Here is a 19,388-nt window from a genome sequence, read left to right as displayed (position 1 = left end):
TTGACGGGAAGAATTATGTCTTGGTTGCACTTTTAACCGAACTGTATCTCTTGTTACATTCAATTCTTGTTCACTTATTTTCCATTCAACGCACTCGTCCCCCTTTATCTCTTAAAAACTTAATAATCTTGTTTGTGTGGCGAATTTTTGATGCATTATTATACCATAAATTTATGCGCTTCAAAAAGATATAAAAAACAGGGTGGATTTTATGTGACACAATTTGATATATCATATTTTTGATTAACTTTATCTTCTAATTAAAGTTTTAGGTAATAAAATGTAATAGCATTTTTATGTATAGGATGACGTCACTTGACCAATAAGTCAACTTACATTCATTTAAATTGCGTCGGTTGAGAATATCAACATCTTTACTCATTAACTTGTAGACAATATCTTTCAGTTCCCATGCATAATAACATGGAGATGAAGCCATAGAGCATAAAAGGAAACCAGCGCGGGAAGCAAAGTTTGGTGCAACATCTACTGTGTAAATCATATGTTCACGAGTCGTAGCGCACCTGCATACAAAATCAGAATGATTATCAAAATAGCATAATACTGGATAGAGTTATGACTGTGAACATCCAGTCACTTGGAATTTAATAGTTATTGAAGCGAGTCGTTTTAAAGTCAACACAACATTTATAAGGAATCTAATGCTGAATATATTCTAGTTATGAACGATGATTTTCAAAAGTTTATCTCCGGTTAGATAATGGTTACCAAATAATTACGAATGTCAAAATTGAGTTAATACAGGTAAGCGGGACGTCGAAACAAAAATAAACTGGGACAGTCATTCAATTAGTGATTAAGATAAGCAAAACTCATTACACAAAAGCTAGAAAGAAAAAACTAAGTTCAGTTTTTGTATTACAGTCATGAAGAACAAGTTCCACACACAAAAAGCGGCACTGGGTGGCTTGCCGGACGGGAAACCTACAGCTTCACAATCATCAATGCATCATTCAAAACAAAGAGAAGAATAATAATGAATACCACTCAGTGCTACACACCTACCAACAATGGCAGCGAACTTGATAAACACCAGTTTTATGAGACCGTAGTCTATCCTAGAAAAGTGCACAAAAAAGACCTGAGCATCCTGATGAGGGACCTAACTGCCAAGGTCGGAACGAGCAACACTGGGTACGAACACATCATGAGGTGACATAGACTGAGAGAAAAAAAACGAGAATGACAGCAAACTGGTAGATCTATGTGCTCCTTTTAGGGATGGTGAAAAACTTCCGGACAACAAATCGATTGAGTTGTTTGGAAAGGCTTGTCAAATAGAGAGTGATCCAACATCTTGAAATGAGGTAACCATCGTTCTCATCACTGGAAACGACTTGAAATCATTTATGCAACAACTATAGGTGGAAAAGTATACTTCTGAATGATGGATGCCAACATTTTGGACGCATACCTGGTTGGTGGATATGTAGAACCCATCTAGGAGAGATGAGAAATTCTGGTTCTAAAACAATGGTGTATATGGGTTCAAGGATCCGGAAGATTCGAATGGTGTATAAACCTATTCATGGTCATCGGTCACCAAGAGACTACAACTCCTGAGTTTACCACCCTGTGGGTTAAACCTTTAGTTCAGAGGCTAGTGGAGTGCCGCTCAAAGAAAGCCACCTACTTCGGGCCAGCCTCCTGGGAAGTATCCTAGCCCACACATAACTAGAAAGATAATTATCAATGAAGGAAACCCTTTTACTCGCTCTTGTTAGCTATATAAATAAACGACTTTAGCGAGTACTTAATTATGAGGAAATTCATGTCATGTTTTATTACCCCTTTATTGCTTGTCATTTCCATTCTCTGTTCACTTTTACTTCCCAAGTCACATAACAGCTCATCTATAGTGGAAATTCTGACATACCTGAAAGATCTCAAACCACTGAGTGATCAAAAGTTGGATGCTACCATCGAATATGTGTGATTTTGAACCAACCCTTCTGAAACCACGTGTCATCCAACCTGGCCTCCCTTAACGTTCGCACACTAATGAAGACCGGACAACAGATAGGTTAAGCTATCTTTAAAACATCTTAATATTGACGTATGTTGTCAGTATGAGATCTATATCCAAGACTCTAGTGAACTACTAAACATTCACTATCCATCTGTCGATTAGAAAAGCTTGTTTCATATGTGCTAACTCGGAGGTCCTGTGGTATATACGTCCGGTTTTTATAGCATTCATGTTGCTCTAAGCGGCAAAACGAAGGCAGCTCTAAACGAGAAAATCCCCAATAACAATCGCTTGTGTGCTGTTAGATTAAAAAGCCCCACCAAAGTGAAAAGAGGTTAGAGTGAAGAACGATGACTTTTCGCCATTTCCGCTTACTACAAGTGATCTCAATAAAGAGCGTTTGAAAGATTTTGTTGTGCTGACCGGAGATTTGCATGCCCAAGTCCTGTCCAGACAAAAAAGAGAGTCATTTAAATGGACAATGAGGACTAGTTGGTCACAGGTCAGATAATGTAGGTCGTTTCCAACAGCGTTCCGTAGACCGAAACCAGTTTCTGGAAGGTAGAGTATTTATTTGAACACTGATCACGCCTTCGTTAGTACTAATTCTATCTTCGTTTCAGTGCCTAACAAATTCATCATCCTCAACAGACTGGCTTAAGCAAATTAGTTGTAGCTTTCAATACAACCAAATATTAAACGCAGCTAGATTCAAAATTAGATATCAACCCATATGCATCTGGTGCCCTTTTGTACCAATATGTATGTGTTTAAATAAATAAAATAAATAAAGATATCAACCCACGGAAAAATCTACGTGAGTATTCGGTATATCTGTACAACGCGATGAAAATGGAGAGTAAAGTCACAAGCAGTTTTGAGAAAAGTCCCACTTAAAAGCAATTGGCTGAAAAATGTTTCTCACGACTCCTTAAGGTAAGTCGGTCTACCCCAGATAACTGCGGGTTTGACGGTAAAGATAGATTTCATAGTGAAATTGTGGAGAAGTTGTGTAAGAACTAAGAAGCACGGTACATAGAGCATACTAACGAGTTGAAAACAACGGGTGCATTTGGTAAATACTAGAAGATTTATCAACTGGTCAGTGGCAGTGGAAAGTCTGGTGTAAGTGAAACAATAGGTGAAGCATATCCGGCGTAAATCAAAAAGACCTAGTGAAGTACTTCACGATGATCGGAGTTCATTAACACAATTTATTTAATCTGATAGCCCAGTGGTATCGATTAAATAGCCCTACTATCTATGGCAGTGACAAATAAACCACCTACTGAGATGGAAGTAAGTCACGAACTCCAAACTCGCAGGTTCTGAAATCTCCAAACCCAGACGACTTACCTATGACCATTTTTAAGGGTGATGACAAACTCCTGGTCAAAAAACTGAGATGTTTGCAAAAGTATCGGAATAAGAGCATATTCCAACACCCTGGAATGAAGTAACAGTCTCCCCTGTCTTTAAAAAGGGCTTACGTCACCTATACAACAACTATCGGGATATAAGTCTACTTACGATTGCGTCCAAACTATTGCCGAACATCGTACTTTCGAGGTTGTTCAGAACCCAGGAGCAGGTAGGTTCCCCTTCTGGTCGAAGATGTATTAATCATACCGTAATCCTCGGTTAGATGTTAAGTCACTGCCATGCTGACTTACGAGTCAACAATCGTTGCTTCTTAATATCAGGGTGATGTATTTATGCGTTGTGTTGAGGTTAGCTACTCCAACTTCAACACCACGAACGAAACCATTTTATTCTCTTCCCTTTCCTCCCCCATTAACTAGACTAAAAACACTAGTCTTGTAGATAAAGGTTTTGAAGTTGACCCAATATAATCAATCAAAATACATTAAGTTTATCGACCATATATCAACAAAAAAGGATTAAAATATCTAAACTGAGTATTCGTTATCAACACAAATCATCGCAAAAATGTACTGAAATTCCATGAAGTGGTTACACTGAATAATTTACTATAACGGAATTTTAACCTAGTCAATACTGATTTGCCTCTATTAGGTTGTAATTGAAGACCGCACACCCCCAATACATGGTCACCTTCTATTAGTTGGACAGGACTATTCTCTGAGATTGTCTGTAAAAGGGTGTGTACGAAGAATCTATTAACATCTTAGACTATGCACACAAACACCTCAGGTAAAGTGAGGACGTACAACCATCTCTCTCCATTTCTCCAATTCAACAGTGGAGTTAGTCAGGGTTGCCCACTCTCACCATCTTCAAATTTGCCATCGATGACATTTTGGAAACGTGTCTCATGGAAGTAGGGAATGCCGTATATATGTTATCTAGAGAAAGACATTTCGACCTTGAGTATGTAGATAATAATCTTACTGTGAGATGATACTCAAACTATGCAATCTGAATAATAAATATATAACTATCTACCCAATGTTCAATTTATTTGAACCTTGGCGTTGATGCCTATATACAATCTGAACTTAATCAGCTGGGAAGCAATGTCAGTAGATTTGGCATTTTCTTTGCACCCTCTAAGTGCAAAGCACTTTTACAAGACTAACAGGAGCCTGTGTCTATACTCACTTTTTGCGGTAATCCGTTAGCAGTAGTTGGAAAGTTCGTGTATTTTAGTAGCTGTGTAAGTGCTACTGGTGGTGTGACTAATGAGATTAATTTACGTTTAGTGAATGCCAGAGCAACCCATGCCAACCTGAGTAACCTTGGGAGCCGTTGTGATGTTAGTTTGGCTGTAAAATATCAGAATTTACAACACGTCGATGAAAGTAGCTTTGCTCCATGCCTTTGAAGCTCGACCCATCCGAGTTGAGGATGTTCGACGACTCTCTATGTTTGACCATTGTTGTCTCCGAAGGGTTGCTGACATTTAATGACAACAATGTTAGTAATGAGGAGGTTTGGAGACGTGTGTTCGGCCACAGTGACTTTAATTCAATTGGTGTTACAATTTCAAAACACCGGCTTCTACACCGTGCAGTAATTGCCGACACCCAGACTGGGAGGAAAAAGCGGACAGTTGGTCAGTTTATGACATGGCACCGTGGCATGAAAGCTGGATAGGATTAGTATCTATTGGTCCATCACGGCTCCTTGGTTGGGGTTCCAGTGATGATCCAACTCAGTGGCTTAAGGCGTTACCAGACAATTGAAAAAGGAAATGAGACAAGTTGACTTGACGGGAAGAATTATGTCTTGGTTGCACTTTTAACCGAACTGTATCTCTTGTTACATTCAATTCTTGTTCACTTATTTTCCATTCAACGCACTCGTCCCCCTTTATCTCTTAAAAACTTAATAATCTTGTTTGTGTGGCGAATTTTTGATGCATTATTATACCATAAATTTATGCGCTTCAAAAAGATATAAAAAACAGGGTGGATTTTATGTGACACAATTTGATATATCATATTTTTGATTAACTTTATCTTCTAATTAAAGTTTTAGGTAATAAAATGTAATAGCATTTTTATGTATAGGATGACGTCACTTGACCAATAAGTCAACTTACATTCATTTAAATTGCGTCGGTTGAGAATATCAACATCTTTACTCATTAACTTGTAGACAATATCTTTCAGTTCCCATGCATAATAACATGGAGATGAAGCCATAGAGCATAAAAGGAAACCAGAGCGGGAAGCAAAGTTTGGTGCAACATCTATTGTGTAAATCATATGTTCACGGATTGTAGAGCACTTTTTAATTTTCCGTTGTTGTCCTCTGTATGAGGAAGTGTCCTGGTTGTCGGAGTTAGAGTGCCACGTGAATAAAATACACTCAATATTATTAAAATCCTTCATCTTGGGTATATTAATTCTTTTAAAATTTACCACGAGTTGTTATATCTCTATCATGTCGTACTTTTGGTTTTTCCATTGCATTAGAATTTGCATATTTTACATAATAAATAATGAGTCGAATCTTTCTGCATAAGGGTCGTGATTACATTTCGACGATTGCATTCGTTAAACGAAGCGGAGACCAGTTCTGCGGTTTAGGTTCGAATGGTCAAAGTTAAAGCAACCGCTTACTGAATTGATACCATATACACAGTGAAAAAACAGTCACGCTTGCCTAAAGCTATGAATAATCACCGTGATGTAACTAAGATAATCTTATCATGCTGCATCATTCGAATAATTTTCGACAGCTTCTGAAAAAATCAATTCCACAAACATGTAAGATCCAGTCAGCAAGCAAAAAAACCAATCAGTGCTTGCAATATAACCTAATTAAGACGTAAATGTTTCCTGTTTGATAAACTTACTACTGTACTTGTAGAGATATGGATACTGATTATAGAACATGCAGATATTTGTAAAATAAAACGAAACCTTTTAGTCCTATTCGGAACGTTTCGAGATTAAAAGAACAGAGTAAGCTAAACTTTGGAGTAGCTGATGATGGTTCAAAAAGCATATGCTACAGTGAACAATCCACCTAATTATAGTGCGCACGTTTAATTAGCAAAGGTAAACCTAAAATGTAGGCCAACCGATGTCTTTAAAAAGTCCCGTTTGGGAGTCGACCGCATAAATTAATGTTTCGTAAGTAGTAAGTGCTCCGAAAAAGTTAAATCTTCATAATAGCTTTATTTGTTCGATGGCTAATGACTAAATCCTTAATAAGATAAATTTCCTTATGTGGTATTTAGTCAATGAACCCAAACAATTCACCGTTCCAGTTGTCAAATGAGTATGATTATTTTTGTTCATGTAAACGAATACAGATATATTTACACGGAAATGCTTCCGAGATGAATGATCGGATTTTGGTGGCTATAAAAGAACCTCTTATCTTATTTGAATTAATCATTGTCGTCAAGCTGTTATAGTCCCACAAAGCAAAAGAAATTATTGAAAATCAAATAAAACTTATAGTCCTATGAAAGAGGCATACTTACTGTACACGAGCACCCATCTGTTGAAAATGTCTTGTTAAATTAACACTAGTTAACTCAGGAGTGGACATTCCAAAGCTTCGACGTACTAGATGACTAATACCACGATTTTTCGAGGATTCATATCGCGAACCAGATTTTACGACTAGTGCGATCCGTGTACATCCAAAGCCAAGTGACAGCTGTGGTAAACTGACAAGCTGAAAATGTTTCCATAGGAAACCAAGATAAACAAGTTTCATATCGTTTCAATGATCTTTGTGATAAAGATCTAATGTTACTAGAAAACCTATAACATTTTCTTGAAGTAAAATAAGGTGTTATTATTTCAATCAGTAATGAGAAACGTAGAAACTAAGACATATGTCCATCGGTTCAATTTTCGACGCCATATCAGTACAGCAATAAAGTTATCAAGATGAATACCAAAGTAGTGATATAAGCGATATTAAATAGTAACACCATACATAAATAATATTATTCAAAAGCTGATTCACGGAATAAAAATTACGAGATAATTCTAAGACTCAGAATCTAAGTGACGATAAAGAGTGAATACATATGTACCACAGTGACCGGTTTAGAGCCATATCATCCGTTTGTAACTATTGGTTACGATAATCTCGCGGAGAGCTTGTACCCTACTAACGCGACTCAAGTCCAACCATCAATGACCAATGGCACATCTTGGATCGGTTTCTCTTGGCTTTCTTCTAACTTAAGCCCACATAGCCAAGCATCATGAGTCAAGGTACGTCACTACTCAGTGATAAATCTATGTAAATATCTTGGTCTTACAGGTTGGTCGAGGTCCGAATAGTGAAGTGGTAGTCTCAGACTGTGAAAATGGGTGATTCGGGTTCCAACCTACTAGCAGGTATCATTTTCCTCATGACTAAACGTTCGTTACCGAATACCACACTAGTATGAAACCTAGGTCAAGGGAATCCTGGTAACTACCTCCCATTATTTAACATCATAAAATAAATTTTACCTGACAAACTAGCACGTTTGAAGTTATATATCGTTTTTTTAGGAAAATATACCACATGTTCATAAGGGGTGGCACCACCAAGTACATTATATATCAACCACCGTTTGCATTACAATATTTTATACATTTAAATTAAATTAATCAAGAAATTTTGTAATAAATTTAGTGCTTGAATGTAACGAAATAGACATTCCCAAAACACAAAAACAATATTAACTAACTAACCGTTATAGCGAGAAACATGGGAACTTGCATAAAAGTACACCACACTAAGCTGCTACACTTCGCAACGGAAAATTATTAAGATAGACTCAAAACATGACTAGGTTATGATTAAATATCTTGGGTGATAAATATTTTGAGATACCGATAAATATAAACGACGTTCATGATAATAAATATATTTTTGTCATATCCCAATGAGCAGAAAACATTGTATCTGTGACTTAGTGTAAGCCACTTCTTCAGAGTAAATAAATAACCAGATTAAAATTAGAATTAAACTTGTGTTAATTCGGTTATTTATTTTTTGTGAAGAAGTAGCTTACACTAAGTCACGAATACAATTTTTTCTGCTCATTGAGATATAACAGAAAATGTTTTTACTATTAACTTTCCACCCAATGCTCAACTCATTTGAAACTATCAGTGAGACTATAATTTATGGACGATCTTTGAGAGACGCCAAAGTGACCTTGAAAGTTTCTACCTACTTATTAGGGCTAAATGAGGGTTATAAAGCAGTTTGAAGAATAAGGATGATGATTCACAGTTGGTTAGGGTTAGGAATTAGATTTACGGTCTTTCATCACGAACTGACATCAGCTAAAATACAGAGATGCTATTTGGCCAAATGGGTGTGTGAATTTCGCGCTAAGATCCAGGACTTGTTATCCTAAATCTGATTGGTTCGTCCATAAATTATAGTATTGCCAAACTATCACTGATCCACTAAAACCCTGAAAAACAGAAATATCGATACTTAAGCAATTTTAACAGTAACTAACATATTCACCAGGTACCTGGATATGAGGTCAACTCTAAGTGTGAGGGATAGATAAGCCAGCCACTTTCCTAAACCGAAGGCAGAGTGGGATTTGAACCTGGTACTTAGTGGCTGAAAGTCGGACACCTCAACCACCAGGCCAACCAGGCCAGAATATTAATTCTTAGAGTTGATAACTAACCGAACCAAACTTTCACAAATACGCCGAGTAACAACTAACAGTACAGATTGTGTATAACGACATTAAAATCAACCAATTTTCTGTTGTACCGATTCCTGTAGCTTAACTGAAAAACGGCCGTAACTTTTTAGTACTGTAAACTTTGTTAAACCGATATCAGTTCCCAATATTTATGTGTTCAAATAAATATGCCTTTACGTCAAAGGCACCGAGTGTGGCCTCCTAAGAAAACCACCTGCTTTGGTCTGGATACACGAGCAGTATCATAGCCCCCACACAATTAAATGAAATGACGATTTTTGTGTGGTGCATATCTATTTGGTGCCCCCTTGTACCAATATTTGTGTTCAAATAAATAAATAAATCAGTTCCCATATCAGAGATGAGGAACAGTGACTTGCAACCACAGAGCTCCTTGCTCTATAAAACCAACCGGTTAAGATATAAGGCATACATTATCCCATACGATTTATGAAAAAAGCTGCACATTATAGCGATCTCGTCATTTGATAGCGAAAGATATGAAGCGGTGAGGTTTAAGCTGGAATGTAAGGAACAGGATATCCAATTAATGGCTTATATTGTAGCTCTGAATCTAATGAGTCCCTTCTAGGTAAAATGTAATCCTGGTAAGATGGAAAAAACCTTACAGTGAATAACTTTAACACACTCCCTACTAATTGGGTAGACCATTGGACAGAATCACCAACAAATTCGTTCGATCACGAACTACTGGAATCCTTATTATCATTAGCTTTTATCCAGCATATCAAAGACGGGACTGGATACGACCCTCGATACTCTACGTCAATTGCATACTTGAGTTTCTCAAAGAAAACCTTGGGGAAAGTGACCAAACATTCATCGTGTTTACTTTCATTGCCGCTATAACCCATCGTATTGCTACACTAGCCCGTCCTAACAACTGGGAAGCTGATATAGTGTGGATAAACTTAATGGTTGATTTAAAAGACTGAAAAATTGAAATTGACTCAGAAACCTCATTTGAAGTTACGTGCATTTTAAGGAGCTCAATAATCAGGTGACGGAACCGTTTTTAACTAGTTCAATCTCAAAGGAAAAAAAACACCGCCATCCACTAGTCCAATCAAGAAATTCTTTGTTCGCTGCTGCAGAAGAAACAACACTGAGAAGTCGCTGCGAAGCAATATCCAGGCAGTCCGTACAGAATGCACATATGTCAAAAGAGACTGATCAACTGCAGTCATGAATATCAGTGAACAGATCCAAGCAACTAACATTTCGGAATTCTTTAATAAAGGTGGGTGTGGAAGGAAAACCTCAATATACGCGGAAATCAGAGTGGTGATCTAGCAACGTAATACCAACACTTGTAAATAAAATAATAGTCTATTATTAATATTATTTATTATCTAAACACATAAACATTGGTACAAGGAAGCACCAAATAAATATGCGCCACATAAATCATTCGATTTGCGTGAGGGCTCGGATACTGTCCAGGTGCCCAGACAAAAACAAGTGATTTTTTAAGGGCCCACACTCGGAGCCTTTGACCTGAAGGCCTAATCCAAAAGGCAGTGGAGTATCGTAAGGAGATGCAGTCCCATGATAGCCAGTGACCAATAATTGGTTCATATGCCATTTATTCCCTCAGGATACTGGAGCACATGTGCACCATTGTTTTGGAATCAAGGTTTTCCAACTCCCATAGGTGGACTTTCCGTGTCCACCAACCCGGTTATAGCTTCAGACATTCGCTTTTTGTCCTCTCAATTTCGTAAACAACACCCCAGACGTGAGAAGGCAGTGAGTAAGACTTCTCTGGAAGTAGTTGTATGCACGTAGCCATGTAAGGGCATTTCGAGAGGGAGGGCTGACTCTCCTCAACTTACTGAGTGATACTAACTTCATGTACTTCCACTTTGCGTGGCGTTGCTAGATTCCTGCAACGAATTTTTCGGTTTCAAATTCATACAAACCCTGTTCATTTTATAGAGCGTTAATGAATTTCTATATTTCTGGATGAATGGGCCCACCGAGTTGATTAGAACCATTATCAATTCTCCAACACACTATTCGCTTTAGGAAGGTCATCCACAACAATACTGTGAGTGTCCCACAGTACTATATGGAAATTTGTATCTCTACCAATAAATGTGGAAGTTACTAAAAATACGATCATACGGCTTAAGAAAACGATATCACTGATACGAAAATTTTATTCGCTAGAACGTCTTTAAAATAACTCGCTAATGTTTCAATTTCTTGTTAATTCTATATGTACAATCGTAACTCCAACAAAATGTCAAATCCAGTAACGATATCTGCGACCGACACAACGTTAATGCTGCCAACTGACGGACCTACAAAATGAAGTCTTTTTATATGTCGTATAACGTTGCTGAAGGTTTGATCACTGCTGTAGTCTCCGCCATATACATTAGCTTATAGGAAACAGTTAGTCAGCTACAACGTGTGGTCAGGCACCTATATGCATTGGTCCAAGTTACCATACCTCATTAGCACAAGATAAACACCAACTTTATAGAAGTAGTTACTTCAATGGTAGAAATATATAAAAGAAAGATTGTGCATAAGGATATAATACAGGAAGAAAGAATTAGTACGTAGAAAGAAAGGTATAAGTAATTTTAATCTCACGGTTTAAGGGGAAAAACCATTGTGACCGATTCTGAGCCATGTCATCCAGAGTCTCCAACCATTGGTTACGATAGTCGCGCGGACTAAATAGTCTGCATCTACCAACACGACTCAGACCAGAAGTTAGTGACTTCAAACACTGATGCCATGTTTTGGTTTGGCCGCCCCTAACTTTCTTCCAACCATCCCCTACACTAGTCAGCATTGCGCGTTGTGGGAATCGGTGTTCAGGCATACGTAACACGTGGCCCAACCATCTCAGTCGATGTAGATGCACAGCTCCATCAACCGGTTTACTATCATTCTCTAAACAATCCATCCAACCTCACTATTACTTACCCGGTGATCCCAGTAGATGTGAGCGATATTTCCAAAACATCTGTGATCAAATACTAGTAACTTACGAGTATCCTCGACCCTTAATGGCTACGTTTCGCAGCCACAAAGTAGAACGGAACAAACTGCCGCATAGTATACTCACCCGCCAATTGATAGACGGATATCTCGTCTTCGCCATAGGTGACGTAAGTTGGAAAAAGACAAACGAGCTTTCTGAATCCGTGCTGCGATTTCGTCAGAAACCAACCCATTAGGGCCGATCAAACTTCCAAGATAAGTCGAGTTGCCGACGCGTTTGACTACTTCACTTCTTATCCTTAGTTCAGGTGTTAACGCAGGCCAGTTCTGAAGCAACAACTTGCATTAAGATAGGGAGAAACACATCCCAAACATCCTAACATTGTTGCTTATTGCTACCAAAAGACTCTGCATTTTATCAGCGTCTCCACCAAACAAAACTATGTCAAACAGTGGATCAGCTGGAAAGAGATCAATTCCCGAAAATCCAGTCAACGAGAAAGTTATTTCTAGAAGAGTAGATCTATGGTGAAATTAAAATGAAATGGAGATAGTGGACAACCTTGACGGGCACCACTTGAAGTTGCAAAATCAGATGAGTCACTTTGAACCATAGAACAAGATCCGGAAACTGTCTATCGAACTACAGACCAATAAGCCTCGAAGTTGTAAGAAACCAGTCAGTCACAACGTAGAACTTCATACGTACGTACATCAGTTCAAGTTGTCATACCACATTAGCACAGAGATGCAGTTGTCGATTTAAATACCATAGTGGTAAAAGTAGTAAAAGTATAAGCATTATGTGAAACATTGCATGTCGGGGCAGTCGGTGGTTGGGCATACGTAACACGTGTCACAGATATATATGCGCCACACAAAACAATGAATATGAGAAGAGAAAGGGGTAAGACGCATATATAAAAAAAATAAATAAGAGTAATGGTGGGGGGAAACTGAAATGTACAACCAGAAGACTCTTTCAGTTAAGAAAGTTAGAACCACTCTTTATGAAGAAAGTAAAAGAAGTTTACAGCAGGATCAACACTGGCTTCTATTCTGAGACATATCTGATAACGTCTCTAGCCACTGTGTTGCACCATCTCTCGGACTCCAGTCAGGGAGTCGGGAAGGACCAACAGAAGCCAGCCCTTTGCAGCTTTCTTTCATACCACGACACCATGTCATACACTGACCACCTCTCCGCTTTTTCCAACCAGTCCCAGGGTCGGAAAATAATGCACGACGTGGAATTCTCTGGGACGACATTCGTAAAACATGTCCAAGCCACCGAAGTCGGTGTTTCAAGATGGTGACACCAATTGAATTATCGTCCGAACACACGATGCCGAACCTCTGCATTACTAACATGGTGTTGCCACTGGATGTCAGCAATCCTTCGGAGACAACGATGATCGAACACAGAGAGTCGTCTAACATCCTCAACTCGGAGAGGCCAGGTTTCACAAGCATAGAGCAAAACTGCTCTCACCGACGCGTTGTAAATCCGACCTTTTACAGCCAGACTAACATCACGAAGGCGCCAAAGATGGCCCAGATTGGCATAAGCCGCTCTGGCTTTCCTTATACGTGCATCAATCTCATCACTCACGCCACCACCAGCACTTATTTAGCTACCTAGATGCACGAACTTCTCAACTACTTCAATCTGCTCACCATCCAGGGTGAGTACAGGATGAGAATTCTGCCAGTCTTGTAGGAGTACTTTGCACTTGGAGGGTGCAAAGCACATGCCGTACCTGTAGACACTGATTGCCAACTGATTAAGTGCGGATTGCATGCCTTGGGCATTATCGCACAGTAAGACAATATCATCCGCATACTCGAGGTCGAGAAGTCGTTCTCCAGGCAACATATCCATACCGCCATTACTTACATCCATCAGAGCTGTTTCCAGGATGTCATCGATAGCAAAGTTGAAGAGGAATGGTGAGATCGGGCAACCCTGCCTAACCCCACTGCTCGAATGGAACAAGGGAGAAAGGTGGTTGTATGCCCTCACTCTCCCTGAGGTGTTCGTATACAGGGCCTTTAAGATGTTAATGAACTTCTCAGGCACACCCTTCTTCAATAGACAATCCCATAGAACAGTCCTGTCCAACGAATCGAAGGCAGCCCTGATATCAAGAAACACTACGATTGTTGGCCTGCGATAAGTGTGACGGTGTTCTAACATTTGGCGAAGGGTGAAGATGTGATCAATGCATCCTCGACCAGAACGAAAACCAGCCTGCTCCTCGCGAGTCAATCGTTCTCGGGTTTTAAACAACCTACGAAGAATGACAGAAGCCAATAGTTTGGACGCAATCGGAAGTAGACTTATCCCCCGATAGTTGTTACAGGAACAACGTGAACCCTCTTTAAAGATAGGGACGACTATTGACTCATTCCATGATGTTGGAACACTTTCTTCTTCCCAAACCTTTCCAAACAACACCGTCAGTCCCTTAGCCAGAAAGTCACCACCATCTTTAAAAAGAACCGGAGGTAAGTCATCTGGGCCAAGTGATTTGTAGCGCTTCAAGAGTTGGAGTTCCTTGCGGACTTCCGCCTCGTCTGGTGGATCAGTCGTCACCGGCCATGGGGGGCAGGACAAACTGGTTGATGTTGCCGGAGCAGCAGGCCAGTTGAACTGCCCTTCGAAAAATTCCGCCCATCGTCCAAGACGTCGAGAGATGTTAGTGATTGGCATCCCGTCATCCTCGTAGATTGTTTCACTCACACCAGACTTCTTGCTGCCAGTAGCTCGGATGAGTTGGAAGAGCTTCCGGCAGTTACCAGATGCAGCTGCTGCTTCCATCTCATTAGCACGCTCCGACCACCAGGCTTCTCGGTCCTTACGCAAGCTTTGCCCGATTTCATTACGTAACAGCCTTCGTTTGTGGTCAAACTCACGGTCACCCGGAGTAGACCGACGGGCTTCCATCAGTTGTAAGGAGCCAGAAGAAACCCAGTGCTTGTAAGCGGGACGTTTCGCGAAGCCGCAAGCCGCCTTACTCGTCATTTTCATGGCGTCGTGAAGATGCAACCAATGCTCATCTATACTTTTCGATGGGATGGTAGCTAGCCTAGAGGCTAGCTCCGCTCGATACTTACTTGCAACAGAAGTTGCAGCCAGTTTACTAACATCGATCCGTTGGTGGTGGTCAATCCTTCGGCCACTGAAAAGTAAGGTGAGATTGGCGCAGACCAGGGCATGATCAGACTCCAGATAGGTACTCCAAAAGGAGCGGCAGTCTTGTACACAACCACGCCAGCGGCAGCTGATCGCGATGTGATCAATCTGAGTCCAGGCTTGAGATGCAGAAGGAGGACGCCAGGTGGCACACCGGCGATGACTGTGCCGGAAGTTAGTGTTAGCCAGAAACAGGTTGTGGTCTGTGCACAGTTGCAGCAAACGGTCCCCGTTATCTGTCCTGCGACCAACAAGTCCCCATCGGCCACCTAAACGACTCTCTTCTGTGCCTAGACGGCCGACCTGTGCATTCAAGTTTCCGGCTAATACTACAATATCTGTCGAACGCGCTTTCTGGAGAAGAACAGTTAACTGGTGGTAAAATACATTCTTGATTGCATCCGGGCTGCAATCTGTCGGGGCATAGGCGATGACGAAAAGACACCGTTTCTCACGCCGGTTTCTTCTCACTTTGATGGAACTTTCTAATCTAACAGCACATAACCGACTGTTAATGGGGATCCAATCGATTAGTGCTGCCTCAGCCCTAGCGCTTAGTGCAACACCAACGCCTGCAAGACCAGACGAAGATGCCACAGAGTCCCCGGATAAGCGCACGTGAAACAAGCTTTTCGAGGCGACAGATGGAGAGCGGATTTGTAGTACTTCACTAGAGTCTTGAATACGGGTCTCGGATAGACAGCAAACATCAACATTAAGACTTTCTAAAGACATAGCCAGCCCCATCTGTTGTCCAATCTGCATTAGTGTGCGAACGTTGAAGGAAGCCAGCTTGAACGGCGTACGTGGTTTCAGAAAGACTGCTTCAGTATTCGTAATCGGTGGAAGCATTCACTTTCAACCAGACAGTGACTGGAGATCGTTTAGATAGGACAGAGTTTCCACCATGGGCGAGCTACTGCATAAGTTGGAAAGGAAGGATACACAATTTGGGAATAAAGGGAGTGAAAAAGCGACGTAGTAAATAATAGTAATAATAATAATAATAATAATGGTAATAATAGTGTAAATTGTCTTGCTTCTAATATGAGCGAGAATAGTATCGTCAATAGAATTCATCATTTGTGTGTGTGGGCTGTGATACTGCCCGGGTGCCCAAACCGAAGCAGGTGGTTTTCTTAGGGGGCCACACCCCGAGTCTTTGACCAAAAGGTCTGATCCACAAGGCAGTGGAGCATCGTGAGGAGATGCAGTCCCATGGTAGCCGGTGACCAACAGCAGGTTCATTCGCCATTCGTTCCATCAGGATACTGGAGCCCATGTGCACCATTGGTTTGGAATCAGGGTTTTCCAACTCCCCTAGGTGGACCCTCCGTGTCCACCAACCCGGTTAAAGCGCCGGACATTCGCTTTTCGTCCTCTCACTTTCGTAAACAACACCCCCGCCACGAGAAGGCAGTGAGTAGGACTTCCCTGGCAGAGGCTATATATTCGCTTCTCCAATAGACAATCCCATAGAACAGTCCTGTCCAACGAATCGAAGGCAGCCCTGATATCAAGAAACACTACGATTGTTGACCTGTGATAAATATGACGGTGTTCTAACATTTGGCGGAGGGTGAAGATATGATAAATGCATCCTCGGCCAGAACGAAAACCAGCCTGCTCCTCGTGAATCAATCTTTCTCGGGTTTTAAAGAATCTACAAAGTATGACAGAAGCCGATAGTTTGGACGCAAACACTGCCAAAGAACCTCATCATCAACGGAGTCAAATGCCGGCTTAAGGTCGAGAAATACTACTATTGTGGGACGTCTGAATGTGTGTCTATGTTCTAGGACCTGACGTGGAGTGAATATCTGGTCTATACAATCACGTCCAGGTCGAAAACCAGCCTGGTTTTCTCGAGTCTGTTCTTCATGAGCTTTGGTTAGGCGTCGAAGTTGTAAGAAACCACCAAAAAACTTTAGCGACGTTTACAGAAACTCGTATGTTAAACAGCATGGCTTGTGCACGTGAAGCTTGTTGGGAAAGGCGAGCTAGCGAGAGTCGCTGGATAACACAAAATCAGATTTAATCTCTATCGATTTACGCCAAGCATTCGTCAATCACAAACGCTATGCATTTACTGCAGCTGAAAGGCTTGAGAAACGCCAGATGCGCTTATTAGTTGGCTTTCGACAAACAATTGTATGAATGATGACTCCTAGTTCTTTGGAAAATTACAGAAGACTGCTACCTTTATAATTTACTGGATACTTGGCTTATATTACGGGTTTTGAGAAGTTAGATCATTTCATATTATCTTGGCGCAAATTAAGGCTATTGGTAGTGACATGCAGAGTAATAAAGTCATTTCAGACTTGACATATTTTCCCTTTTTTTCAAACAAGGTCAGGACAGTTTAGACACAGGAACCCAAAAGCCAATATTAAAAAGTCAATATGGTAAATGGGTTTTCCCAAAAAATGATTAACTCCTAGAACAAACTACCGAAAGTATCGACTACGCCTCAGACTGACTCATTAAAATAGACTACACATCGACAGAAACATACTAAGAAAAGACAAACACATGGCTTGGGTTTTTTCCTCAAAGCACAAATCAAAATTGGAATCTAACTCCCGGTATTAAAGTATGACAGTAGGTTCAAAACTGTTAACGTAATAATACGAGAACTAAGTTGATAAACAACTCGACATCTAAGTGGTTGTGAAACGACTACCGACTTGGGTAATGGACAGGAACGAGTACTATGCATCAGGCTAACTAGAATGGAGACAAAGACATATTGGATAAGCCCTAAAGATGTGGGGCCTGAACCTGAGCATATCTAGGGTCTTATGATTTTACAATCTTTTACGTATGTATGTATGTAGGTAGGGAAATTATATATACACTAACAAGTATTTGAAGTCCGATTCTCACAGCAAAAAAGTCGATGGATCCCGATAAAGGAAGCCAAAAAATATCTAGTAGACGAAGATGTTTGAATGAGAAACAAAAAGCTTCCAGTTACCAACATACCTTTATGCCTTCCGCACTTTGAGTGACAGAGACATCTTTCTGCCGTCCAACCTGGCATGAAGTAGCAATATTAACAGCCCGTGGCTTAAGCTGTGTCAAAACACGGAATCGGGAGCTCTGTAAGAAAAAACTGTTTGATCAATATACACAATAGCTTACCGAAGACATCTGAAGACCAGGAAAGAAAGGACGGTAGAAAAGTCAGGTTCGACCAAAGTAGCTCGGCGTTCCGTTTAAACGACCTTCAAGGCCCGATGTGAGCCGGCCATTTCGTAATTCTATTGCTGGGTGTCCGTTGGGTTGCACGAAAATTAAGCATTTTTAATTTAAGCAGTTTTCTGCTACAGCAAAACCACAAAATTATTGCGAAAAGTAATTTTTCAGATATATGTGTCTTCTATTGCACACGTTAGCTCGATTGTTGTCTCGTAACTTGATCTATGATACCAATTTATTTACTTAACCTCACCAACTTTGTTTAAAATTTGATAAGGTCCAGAAAACAGCTTAACAAGAATGAGAATAACTTAACGGTTCCAGGTACGCGAACTTTGTGTGGATCGCTATTCCACTCAAAAATTAGAATGAAATGTCAGATAAACGACAAGTCTAAAATCAAGCCACCTCTGGTTCTTCGATATGACAACGGGAATAGACTTAGCTTAGCCAGTCTAGCATCATACAAGAGCGTCACTATTCCGCGAATCAGCGTAGTTGCTGTTCTCTGAACCTTTTCCAAAAGCCTACTGTATTTTTTAAGCAGTGGCTAACCACTTGTATGCAGTACTCCAGCTTAGGACTCATGAACACTATATACAAAATCAAAAAAGTTTTAGCATTGACATGACTAAAGGCCCTACGTACTGACTACAGGATTCTAAAACCATTGATGGCTACTCCACAACAGTGTGCAGTAGTCTTTAAGTTGTTGCGGTAAATAAATCCTCAAAATCAATAGCTCTGTAAGTGTTCCACATTGAATGCTGATCACACTAGTTTCAATGGGCTCACCTAGCTGAAGGCTCTCGGTCATGAATCCACACCAGATCACGAGCTGGAACAGCGTGCTTAACGTCTCCTGCGATCACTAGCCAGATTAGATCAGTCACTTC

At 40.4% G+C, this 19,388-nt stretch overlaps 1 protein-coding gene across 1 annotated transcript in view; it reads right to left on the bottom strand.

Annotated features, from left to right (window-relative positions):
• The window catches only part of Smp_079450 (subfamily M16B non-peptidase homologue (M16 family)), a 21,701-nt gene extending 3,167 nt beyond the window's left edge, over window positions 1-18,534 (bottom strand). The window contains exons 1-4 of the mRNA XM_018798151.1: window positions 18,436-18,534; window positions 18,277-18,393; window positions 6,912-7,108; window positions 337-524 (exon numbers count right to left, since the gene is read on the bottom strand). Coding sequence (XP_018653122.1) covers window positions 337-524; window positions 6,912-7,108; window positions 18,277-18,393; window positions 18,436-18,444 — 511 coding nt within the window. The 5' untranslated portion in view covers window positions 18,445-18,534. The remainder of the gene's footprint in view (window positions 1-336; window positions 525-6,911; window positions 7,109-18,276; window positions 18,394-18,435) is intronic.
• Window positions 18,535-19,388: the final 854 nt, after the last annotated feature.

The sequence above is a fragment of the Schistosoma mansoni genome, chromosome 6 (genome assembly GCF_000237925.1).
Source record: "Schistosoma mansoni strain Puerto Rico chromosome 6, complete genome".
Lineage (NCBI taxonomy): Eukaryota > Metazoa > Platyhelminthes > Trematoda > Strigeidida > Schistosomatidae > Schistosoma > Schistosoma mansoni.
This window is presented reverse-complemented; position numbering and strand designations above follow the sequence as displayed.